The sequence below is a fragment of the Garra rufa genome, chromosome 9 (assembly GCF_049309525.1).
Source record: "Garra rufa chromosome 9, GarRuf1.0, whole genome shotgun sequence".
NCBI classification, from domain to species: domain Eukaryota; kingdom Metazoa; phylum Chordata; class Actinopteri; order Cypriniformes; family Cyprinidae; genus Garra; species Garra rufa.
Window position 1 is genome coordinate 39,561,077 of NC_133369.1, and position 12,072 is coordinate 39,573,148.

Here is a 12,072-nt window from a genome sequence, read left to right on the forward strand (position 1 = left end):
TAAAAACACAACATCAAAGAATTGATACATTAATAAATCAAGCACGTCCCGTTTTATGAAAGTCACGTTACATGATTTTGCTGATTTGCATGTGAAATTAGGCCTTTATGGAGGAGGGAAATCGAAATCGAAACCAAATTTTGATTAATTGCACAGCCCTACCTACAACTTGTGGTGAGAAGCAGCAGCAGTCATCCAAAAGTGAACAGAAAAAGGTACTCTTCTTAGAAAATGTACAAATAAAGATCTTTTTAGATTAATTACTATTTAACTACTAGATTAGTTTAATTACCAGTTGGAGCATTGGGATTGCTAGAAGAGGGCTTAATGAACACATTTTTGTGAAAACCTTAAATTCGACCAAAACTGACATCTTTCACTTCTTTTGCCCTGGAGCTTAAAACTAGCCCATGCACATTCCGACTAGTTTTGCCGGCACTGGTCATATATTGAGACCGTTATGAACGACGTCTGTGACTGACCTTCATCATCTCCTGCTCAGGCCTTTCATGTGTGACCACCTGTCCAAGTAGCTGTTCCTCCAGGCCAGCGCGGGTCACTGTGAAGTTTATAAGTGTGGTCTGGGCTTGCAGCTCCGGAGGGAAGTGAGGGTTGGCTTGCTTAGTGTGCAGAAGGAGACGGAAACCGCTGTTATATTCACACTCCTTATCACCCAGCCTGATGTACCTGTAGAAACACCACATTGTGTTACACGTTCAGGACTAATGGAACTAAACAGCAATCTGTGAATATAGCTTGCTGTCTACGCAAAGACCCGGCAAGAGCATTCCACCCGTACTAGACACCAGTTTCACCAACATGTCTAATTGAAGCAAACAGAAAAGCATGACAAATGCTCCCAATAGCCACCGCAGGCAAAGGCGTTAAATAAAACTGGAAGATGATATTCCCAGCAGCCAATATTTATCCCAATCTGCATTTCAATTAAATCAGGCCTGGCTGGCCAAAGTGGCGGCTTTTAATTTTTCCCTAATTACCCTGTGCCTGTCAGCCAGCGGCAACAACTCTCATGCCAAAGGTTCCGCCAAGGCCCGCGTCCGCTCCGGCTCTATATCTTGAAAAGATGGAATTAATGTACTATTGATAGAACCATTACTTCACCAAATTAAAGTCCCAGCTGATGGATTGGCTCATGCTCCTCCGTCAGACATGAAAGGAATAATTAGTATTCATTACTTCACACTCTGCAACATTCCAATTATTAATGAACTTCAGCCGAGAAGCCGCACCAGATCCATCATGGCTGCCGTGGCCGGATTAATCACAGGAATGGACCGGTGCGTAGGTCAGCCGCTGGAATAAACTTGTAATCAAATTAAACATCGGGCTACAGTTATGGGTCAAAAGAGGGGGACTGGAGGTGTCCCGTGGTACAATGCAACGAGGACAAAAGACTAGAAAGAGATAAATAAGAGCTGAGAAATTAATAACTCAGCATGCTGAAAAACAAAAAATGAGTTGTTGCATCTATTTACACATTCTAAAAGTACTTGAAAATACATGCTGATTATTTCAATTATTCTGTTAAAGAATATAAATGTGACCCTGGACCACAAAACATTAAGTAGCATTTGTAGCAATAGCCAAAAATACATTGCATGCATCAAAATGATCCATTTTTTAATTTATGCCAAAAGCATAAAGATGAAGATATTTGGTTAATTTTCTACCATAAATATATCAAAACTCAATTTTTGATTAGTAATATGCATTGCAAAGAACTTCATTTGGACAACTTTAAAGACAATTTTCTCAATATTTAGATTTTTTGTACCCTCAGATTCCAGATTTTCAAACAGTTGCATCTTGGCCAAATATTGTCCTATTCTAACAAACCATACATCAATGGAAAGCTTACGTATTGAAAATATAAATCTCAATTCTCAAAAATCTCAAAAATGACCCTTATGACTGGTTTTGTGGTCTAGGGTCATAAATGTGAAGTTAATATCTTTTACAGTTCATGTACACTTTATCAAGTAACCCAAATGCATAGACATGCATTGAGAAATCGTAAAAGTTTTACTCATTCACTGAGCAGAATTGAGGAAATTAATGATTTATAAGTATTTTAGACTATGATCTCTCCAGTGGTTTAGATCAAATTTGTTCAGATTCAGAAAAAAATAGCACAAAAATTATTTTTAATCAAAATCATTAAAAAATATAGGCTTTTGGTTACAGTGTTGCCATATTTTTCTATTTATTTGATTTTATTATTTTATTTATTTATCCATGTCTTTTTAGTACAAAACAAAACCTAATAATATATTAAACAGATTTTATTATGTTTTTTTACACATTGAAATTCAGAAACAAAAAGGTACAAAAATAAAAAAGCATTATTTAGTTGTCTGTACTGTGAAAAAAATCTAAAAATGTATAATTTATAATTGAATATATTTTAATAAAAAAAATAATATATATATATATATATATATATATATATATATATACATACATACATTCTGTGTATATATATATATATAGCTGTCTCAGGGTTAAAACGCAACACACTGGCTGCTGAAACTGATCCGTATTCAACACGCATAAAGAAAAAGAGCAAACAAATGCACATTTATCAGCTTCTGTGAGTGCAGAATCAATACCGCTGCCTTCACCTCTATTCAAATCACACAACCCTAATTCATCTTCCATTCTAGATTTCATACTGCACAGAGCAAAAAATGGGGCTCTTTAGAGATTCACATATCTATGCTAAAATCCACTGCAGTACAAAAAGGTATTTTTCAGAGTAATTTTCACTGCATTGCACTCAATGAGAGAATCAGTGGTATAAAATAAGTACAAATCACAGAGATGCTTAAACTTGCCTTCCTTTCTTTAAGGTTTGCCTTCTTAGGAGTGGCTCCAGAAGAGGGTCCACTCTCTCCTTCATGTTTTCAATTAAGACCACCACACCAGCAGCCAAAGCCTGCTCAATAACATCCAGATACCTGTAGGATAATATTAACAGTCCAGTACAAGACAAATCAGCCTTATTGCTTTCACATTTCTTATTTTATATAAATAATCGTTGACTAAACTTAAAAATCACTTCACCCTTTCTGGCCATACTGCAGTACTCTCAAGTTGGGCCCATACAAATTTCGTATCCACTTGCTGGCCTGCTGCTGAGGATCTACGATCAGAGGCCAGCGCTGGCTGGCCATCAGGATGGCTGCATTTTCAACGGACAGCCGATCAGCTGGCAGGCCTTGGTTCTGCCAGCCTGCCACGGTGGCCTGGTCAGTCAGCGTAAGTACAGGGTCCAGACCGTCTGTCAGCGGGATAGGGGTCTGGACCGCGAGGTGTGAGGAGAGGAAGACAGACAGTGATGCTATTCAATTCAACGCTCCACTGGAGGGCAGACACAGTAGTACAGTAACAGGATTTTACAGTGGACAGCTCAGGAAGAAACACTGATCCAAAACACTCTTAACCTTGACGAGTGAAACAAGAGTTGGCAAAAGCCATAACAAGAAAAAAAATGATTAAACAAATGTCCACATGTGTCCAAATGTAAAACACTATATAGAAATAATGGACAGGCAGAGTAGGAATCATACCTGGAGTTCTTGGAGGAAAGGAATCAGTTTGTCACAAAGGAGCTGGTGACGATAGGGCTGTGTGAAGTATCCAGCATAAGAGACGAAAGCAGCGGCCACAAGCACATCACCACACACGGTCTTCAGCTGAGACTCCAGCTCCAGCTGTCCCTCCGACCAACGCACGTTTTCTGCCTACATTGAGAGAACGACTGGGTGAATCTCACTTAAACATGGTCAGGTGACATTCCACCCCAATATAATAAATAATAAAAGTATATGAATTCCACTGAAGTTTAGAAAAGATTGAGCCTGATCTGTTTGCAGAAGTTTAGAAATGTGTATTTATTAGAGCTGCACAATCAATCGTTAAAAGATTGTGATCACAAATTACAACAATTTGCCCCTGTCTATTAAACATTTAAAGTCCCCATGTAGTGAAAATCATGTTTTATTGGTTGTATTTTTGTTGTCTATGTGGTATTTTAATATGCTTTTAAACAAACCATGTGCCAATCAACATATTGATTAATCAACACCATTGCTTAGTATTTTCCTCTTAAAACTGTGGTTTCCCAAAGGCAGTCCCAGAAATGCAGTTTGAAACAGCCCTTTTTTTTTTGCTACGTCACAAAATTCAATAACCAATCACATCAATGGATAGATTCATATCATTAGCATGCAAAATATACCAATAGCATTACCAGCACAAAACCAAAACTTAAATAGAGCAAAACTTAAAATGCTAACTTTAATAATAACCCGCGGCAACAGTGTAAAAGTTGCCCGGAGTCAGAAGCAATCACTATCTAGGCTGCATTCGAGCCTTTGAGGCATTTTGAGGACACAACATCATTAAATAACTTACTTTAAGGAATGTTACAGTGTCCACTTTTGTTGTCCGCTAGTAAAAAGATCGTTTTATCAGCCATTATCTATGGCAAGCCATTTTAGCCTAAAATATAGTGTTAGTGTTAAAATATAAGTGTTACTCGTCGTAATTGCATTTTTACTAGTAACAAGTCAATTAGAGAGCTCTATAATTCAGTTCCCACTAGTAACAATTCCAATTAGAGAGCTCTACAAATTAATTTTCACTAGTAACCATTCCAATTAGAGAGCTCTCTAAATCAATATTTACTAGTAATAATTCCAATTAGAGAGCTCTCTAATTCAGTTTTTACTAGTAAGAATTCTGATTAGAGAGCTCTCTAATTTAATTATTACTAATAAAAACACAATTACAGAGGTCTATAATTCAATTTTTATTAATAAAAACCACATTAAGGATATGTTTAATTGCAGAGCTCCATGATTGAATTAAAGAGCTCTCCAATTCATTTCTTACTAGTAACAATTAAATTAGAGAGCTCTCTAATCGGAATTCTTACTAGTAAAAACTGAATAAGAGATATTCTTAATTGGAATTCTTACTAGTAAAAACAGAATTAGAAGAGCTCTTTAATTGGAATTCTTACTTGTAAAAACAGAATTAGAGAGCTCTCTTCAATTGAGCTCTGCAATTTAAAATGAATGGAAGTCAATGGAGACATATGACTAGTAAGAACTGAATTAGAGAGCTCTGTAATTGTAATTTTTACTAGTAATAATTGAATTATAGAGCTCTCTAACTGTAATTGTAACTAGTAAAAATTGATTTAGAGAGCTGTCTAAGCCATTATATTGTGTTTAGTACAGTTAAGTTCAGTTAGTTGACGGATCAGAAGGCTCTGGCGTGGCTCATTTGCATATTCATAGATCTGCATATAGTAAATGAGGCAATGGGGGTAGAGTTATTTTCAAGCTGTTTTAAGGTATGAAAATTTATTTTAACAGGAAAAAAAATGCAACATTAATGATCAAAGGTTTTTAGGGATACAATTTTTGACTACAGGGGGACTTAAAAAAAGTCTGAAAAGAACATTTATAATCTGTGTTTGCACTGCCATTGACAGAGAGCAGAGAGTTACCATGTTTAGGCAAGAAACAGCTTCACAAACAGTTTTTTTCAACTACACGGTATTATTTCTGTTTTATAGTAATTCATATTATCACAGAAATACTTGGATTAACAGTATATACATTTTTTTTTTTTAATGACCAATCGTTTTACTAGATAACACCCTTATTCCTCGGCTGGGATCTTTTAGAGCCCTTTGAAGCTGCATTGAAACTGCAATTTGGACCTTTAACCCACTGATTCCCATTGAAGTTCACTACACTCTTAAAAATAAATATGCCTCACAGAAGAATAAAAGAACCTTTTTTGTCCAAATGGTTCCATAAAGAACCTTCCATCTAAAGAACCTTTCTTTTTCGCTTCAGGTGAAAGAAGGTTTTTCAGATTACAAAATTTAAAGAACCTTTGACTTAATGGTTCTTTGTGGAATCAAAAACGGTTCTGTTATGGCATCGCTTGAAGAACCTTTCAAAGCACCTTTATTTTTAAGAGTGCATATGGAAAAAAAAGAATGGAATATTTTCCTCAAAAACCTTAATTTCTTTTAAATTAATACTTTTATTCCAGAAGAATGCCTTAAATTGAGTATAAGTTAAAGTAAAGAACTTTATATTCCTAAAAGAAATATGAAGCCTATCACAGTTTCCACAAAAACACTAGGCAGCACAGTTGTTTTCAATATTAATAATAGTAAAAAATGTTTCTTGAGCACGAAATCAGCATATTAGAATGATTTCTGAAAGATCACGTGACACTGAAGACTGTAGTAATGGCTGCTGGAAATTCAGCTTTGCATCACAGAAATAAATATATTTAAATAGAAAACAGTTCGTTTAAACTGTAATAATATTTCACAATGTTTTTATTGTACTTTAATCAAATAAACGCAACCTTAATGAGCATTAGAGACTTTAAAACATTAAAAACCGTATAAACCCTATGAACATGAACCATGAAAGTTTTCTATGAAGTAATATTCAGACAAAATGATTGAGATAAAGTTATGTTACAACCTTAAATCTAGCCTTCAGACGTAGATATAAATCTCACCCTTAACCTATCTGCTGTCTCTCTCCTCCCAATTGATCATAAACACAGACAGAACATGAGCGATAATGTATACAGTCACAATTCACCTAAACTGGCTTTGAAAGTTTAGTTACATTTTCACTCAGCATCAATTTAGCACTCATTTAAGACTTCAATAATATCGCAGAGATGTTCCCGCAACGATAAATCTTGTCTGACATTGCCTTTGCAGGGGCCGAGCTTCTAGAACATGTCGCATAATAAATTCCCCGACAGTTAAAAATCACTATAATTTTAGCCTAATGCATTATGGATTGCTTGGAATATCACTCAGTCCTGGGTGAAGCGTTTTTAATTTCCAACAGCTGTTAAGGCTTTGAGGTAAGTTAATGATTACATATAGACGGGCTGATTTATTAGTCTAAACACTATTGCTTCCAGGTCAATGGCATAAAGACAAATCATTTGTCTTGATATGTTTAAAAGCCAAGCTGTCCCATTGTAGCCCTATTCATTTCTCTAAATAAGAAAGTCGAACGTTTTAAATAAAAGCGCTAAAAGAAACATTACGTTGTTATTATTTTTTTGCATTAACGGCGGTAAAGATTTTAGATAATCTCACAGGGATATGCATGATCAATGTCACAGCGAATGAAAAAGGGAAAACTATTTAAAGTTTAGTTGTTCAAGTTGGGCATCTACACACAAATCCAGCTCATCCCTCATAAACCAATTACCCTGATCGCCTCATTCAGGAAAATAGATAGCAGATGAATATATGCCCTTCTTGTTTCGCTGTCCCAAACTGGCCTACAGCCATCGAGCCCCTTGCCCAGATCAATGGTGCATTTGCCGTGGTGCACCCCTTCCTTCCGAGCGCTCAATCTGAGCGTCTGGCCAAATATTTAAGCCATGGCCACCTCCCCTTCGAATGAAGCCAAACTCATGTTGAGATTAGGTCTGTTAGTGCGTTTCCCTAAACCCAGACCCTCTCCTCTCACAGCCGCCCAGTACCTGCAGGCCTCCCACCAGCCGATTGGCCAGCTCTATGGTCTGGCTGGTGCGTGTCACTTCCTCCTGGCAGCGCAGCTTCTCAGCCGCAGCCCTCTCAAACTGAGCTGTTAGGCTTTGCAGGTGCCTGTCCAGATCCTGTCAGCACAAAGTGACTATGAGATACTAGTACTTTATATCTTAATATGCAGTATTATTGAATGATTATAGTAAACAGATGACCTTTTTTTATCACATTGTATGAAAAATATACCTACTTCCAGTTTCTTTCTAACACTGAGTAGTTTTGCAGTAGCAGATTCCAGTTCAGTATTGGCTTGTGCCAGAGCCAGGCGCTTCGGTGCAACTTCACAATAAACCTGAAAAACCCAACACACATTCTCTTTCTTTACACATAAATTTTAAGGCTAAAACCACTTTGAGAAAGTTATAGCTTAAAGGGATACTTCACCAAAAAAAAAAATCTGTAATTATTAGTCACTCATCCTCATGTTGTTCCAAACCCATGCGACCTTCATTCATCTTCAGAACACAAATTAAGATATTTTTGATGAAATCTGAGAGATTTCTAAGCCTTAATCGTTAAGGTAGTCCATGTGACATCTGAGGGTCATCAGTAATTTTATAAACATTTTTTTTCTTATACACCGTGCATTCATGCTGCTGATGCAGCCCTGCAGCCTAGGCTGGTTGGCTGGTCTTAGCTGGTTTAAGCTGGAAGTAGTTGGTTTTAGCTAGTCTCCCAGTCTGACCAGGCTGGGAAAGTGGCCAAATCCCCTCTAAAACCAGCCTGCTGACCAGCTAAAACCAGCCTGGTTGACCAGCTAATACCAGCCAACCAGCCTAGGCTGGTTTTAGCTGGTTCTTTCAGAAGGGGGAAGCCAGCTTTCTGAACGGTTGAATCTCTCCTAGGCCATGTTTTCACTAATGCGTTTTCAGTTTAAAACAGCCCTTAAAAATAAAAACGATCCTCGTCTACAATGGCGTTCTTACTGCATTTCAGAAACGAGCTCAGTCTACACTACACAACCGAAAACGCACGTCACATGTCCATTCAGACTGTATACATTATCAAGGATGTTTTAATTTAAGAAAAGTAATCGTAATAAAACTGACTGTTATTCTTTGGGGTCTAAAAATACTGTAACGTCTTTATTTATTGATGAGAGTGAGTTAACAAAATTTCAATTTGAAACAAAAATAAAAGTCTGAAACTCTTATAACAAATTATTTATCATTTTAAAGCTAAAACCCACTTTGACTAACAGAAAGCTAGAGCTTAATATTTTCAAAATATTTCCCTAAAAATTTTTTATTCTTTTTTATTAATCTTTATTAAGTTATTACATTTTAAAATTATATTAAAATTAACAAATTATTTATTGAATTTAAATTCCTGAAATTGTATTAATGTTTATATTTCAAATACCTTTTTTTTTTTTTTTTTGCATGTCACATATTCCCTCACCTCATAGTAGCGCACTATGTTGATGGCCCATGCACAGAGACCTGCAGCTGCGTAGGACTTGGTCCGAACGTGATCGGGATGGAAGTCTGGGTTTCTTAGGTATTCCTGCTTTACCACACTCAGACAGGGCTCAGGGATGTGCTCTTTATCATAAGAAAGTAGGGCCTGCAGAAAGTCATCCACCTAAAAAACAAACATTACAGTACAGTTTACAATAAACTGAAATATTATTAGAATTTTAAAGAAACCTTTTCTGTTTTAATATATTTTAAAATGTATTCTTGTGATGGCAAAGCTGAATTTTCAACAGCCTTTACTTCAGTCTTAAATGTCACATGATCCTTTAAAAACCATTCTAATATGCTGATTTGATTCTCAAGAAACATATGGGTAACATTACTAATGTTGAAAACAGTTGTGCTGCTGAATGTTTTTTATACATAAATATTTTAACATTACATACCTTTACTGTCACTTTTGATCAATTGAATTACCGACTGCAATCTTTTGAAATGTAGTATATATATTTAGTGCCTTTATAAACATACAGGTCCTTCTCAAAAAATTAGCATATTGTGATAAAGTTCATTATTTTCTGTAATGTACTGATAAACATTAGACTTTCATATATTTTAGATTCATTACACACAACTGAAGTAGTTCAAGCCTTTTATTGTTTTAATATTGATGATTTTGGCATACAGCTCATGAAAACCCAAAATTCCTATCTCAAAAAATTAGCATATTTCATCCGACCAATAAAATAAAAGTGTTTTTAATACAAAAAAAGTCAACCTTCAAATAATTATGTTCAGTTATGCACTCAATACTTGGTCGGGAATCCTTTTGCAGAAATGACTGCTTCAATGCGGTGTGGCATGGAGGCAATCAGCCTGTGGCACTGCTGAGGTGTTATGGAGGCCCAGGATGCTTCGATAGCGGCCTTAAGCTCATCCAGAGTGTTGGGTCTTGCGTCTCTCAACTTTCTCTTCACAATATCCCACAGATTCTCTACGGGGTTCAGGTCAGGAGAGTTGGCAGGCCAATTGAGCACAGTAATACCATGGTCAGTAAACCATTTACCAGTGGTTTTGGCACTGTGAGCAGGTGCCAGGTCGTGCTGAAAAATGAAATCTTCATCTCCATAAAGCTTTTCAGCAGATGGAAGCATGAAGCGCTCCAAAATCTCCTGATAGCTAGCTGCATTGACCCTGCCCTTGATAAAACACAGTGGACCAACAACAGCAGCTGACATGGCACCCCAGACCATCACTAACTGTGGGTACTTGACACTGGACTACAGGCATTTTGGCATTTCCCTCTCCCCAGTCTTCCTCCAGACTCTGGCACCTTGATTTCCGAATGACATGCAAAATTTGCTTTCATCCGAAAAAAGTACTTTGGACCACTGAGCAACAGTCCAGTGCTGCTTCTCTGTAGCCCAGGTCAGGCGCTTCTGCCGCTGTTTCTGGTTCAAAAGTGGCTTGACCTGGGGAATGCGGCACCTGTAGCCCATTTCCTGCACACGCCTGTACACGGTGGCTCTGGATGTTTCTACTCCAGACTCAGTCCACTGCTTCCGCAGGTCCCCCAAGGTCTGGAATCGGTCCTTCTCCACAATCTTCCTCAGGGTCCGGTCACCTCTTCTCGTTTTGCAGCGTTTTCTGCCACACTTTTTCCTTCCCACAGACTTCCCACTGAGGTGCCTTGATACAGCACTCTGGGAACAGCCTATTCATTCAGAAATTTCTTTCTGTGTCTTGCCCTCTTGCTTGAGGGTGTCAATGATGGCCTTCTGGACAGCAGTCAGGTCGGCAGTCTTACCCATGATTGCGGTTTTGAGTAATGACCCAGGCTGGGAGTTTTTAAAAGCCTCAGGAATCTTTTGCAGGTGTTTAGAGTTAATTAGTTGATTCAGATGATTAGGTTAATAGCTCGTTTAGAGAACCTTTTCATGATATGCTAATTTTTTGAGATAGGAATTTTGGGTTTTCATGAGCTGTATGCCAAAATCATCAATAAAAACAATAAAAGGCTTGAACTACTTCAGTTGTGTGTAATGAATCTAAAATATATGAAAGTCTAATGTTTATCAGCACATTACAGAAAATAATGAACTTTATCACAATATGCTAATTTTTTGAGAAGGACCTGTATACAAAACTAATCTAGAAAGGGAAAAAAGGAGTTAGAAAAAACTATAATATAATATAACTATAACATTTTTAGCTATGATGCTTTATTTGGTAAGTACAACATGTTAAGTACTGTACATACTGAATTGCACACATTTTATTCAAATCGGCTTAAAGTCCAGTAAATGTACAAACACATGGAATAACCCAGGATAAAACGTTAAGGCCAAAGAAGCACAATTATGATCTTTTCCTTTCCTGGGTTGCTCCTACTTGCAACCTCTGAATTTGCATCTGAATTCTTTATCCATCACACAACACACTTTCAAAAGCCATCTCCTCCCCTTCATGCTGACCTCATAAATCAACCTTTCCCTAATATTTCCATTTCTATCTCATGTGACATATATTTAATATTCTCTTCCACAGAAGTGCTTTCATAATGTAGTGTATTCATGACACTACTGTACATCGGGTTAGCGGGGTCTACGGGTCAAGGGCTGCTTGTGGATTACACTAGCATGAATCAGATGCCATTGGATGTGCTGTTATCATAGCAATGCCTTTACCTTGCCCATGAAGACTCTGGCGGCCTTCCACCCGCGGTCTTTTGGAATTCGCCCACGTGAAGCCAACAGCACCATCACAGCCGCGGTGACGTTAATCACAGCCTCGGGGGGATTCGGGAACGTCTTTAACTCTGTCAGATTTACCTACAAGAAACAAAGGAGAAAGAACTGAACTGCTAATTGAATAAGTGTTACCCTGTCAACCATCAAGTTCAGGTAAGACAAATATTTGGCACAAAACATTTCCCACAAATTTCCAAGCCATTACTTTATAAAATAGCAACATTTCCACTTGTTCTATTTTATTTTGTCCTTATTTTATTCTAAGTAT

The 12,072-nt window shown here is 37.2% G+C and overlaps 2 protein-coding genes across 2 annotated transcripts in view; one reads left to right on the forward strand and one right to left on the reverse strand.

Annotated features, from left to right (window-relative positions):
• Nucleotides 1-12,072, forward strand: part of LOC141342353 (dynein axonemal heavy chain 11-like) — a 260,969-nt gene that overhangs the window by 90,744 nt on the left and 158,153 nt on the right. The gene's annotated exons all lie outside the window — the stretch shown is intronic.
• LOC141342412 (dynein axonemal heavy chain 11-like) overlaps nt 459-12,072 on the reverse strand; it is a 98,677-nt gene continuing 87,063 nt past the window's right edge. Inside the window, exons 60-67 of the mRNA XM_073846857.1 lie at nt 11,742-11,885; nt 9,038-9,220; nt 7,827-7,928; nt 7,573-7,707; nt 3,591-3,764; nt 3,085-3,320; nt 2,856-2,978; nt 459-687 (exon numbers count right to left, since the gene is read on the reverse strand). Coding sequence (XP_073702958.1) covers nt 459-687; nt 2,856-2,978; nt 3,085-3,320; nt 3,591-3,764; nt 7,573-7,707; nt 7,827-7,928; nt 9,038-9,220; nt 11,742-11,885 — 1,326 coding nt within the window. The remainder of the gene's footprint in view (nt 688-2,855; nt 2,979-3,084; nt 3,321-3,590; nt 3,765-7,572; nt 7,708-7,826; nt 7,929-9,037; nt 9,221-11,741; nt 11,886-12,072) is intronic.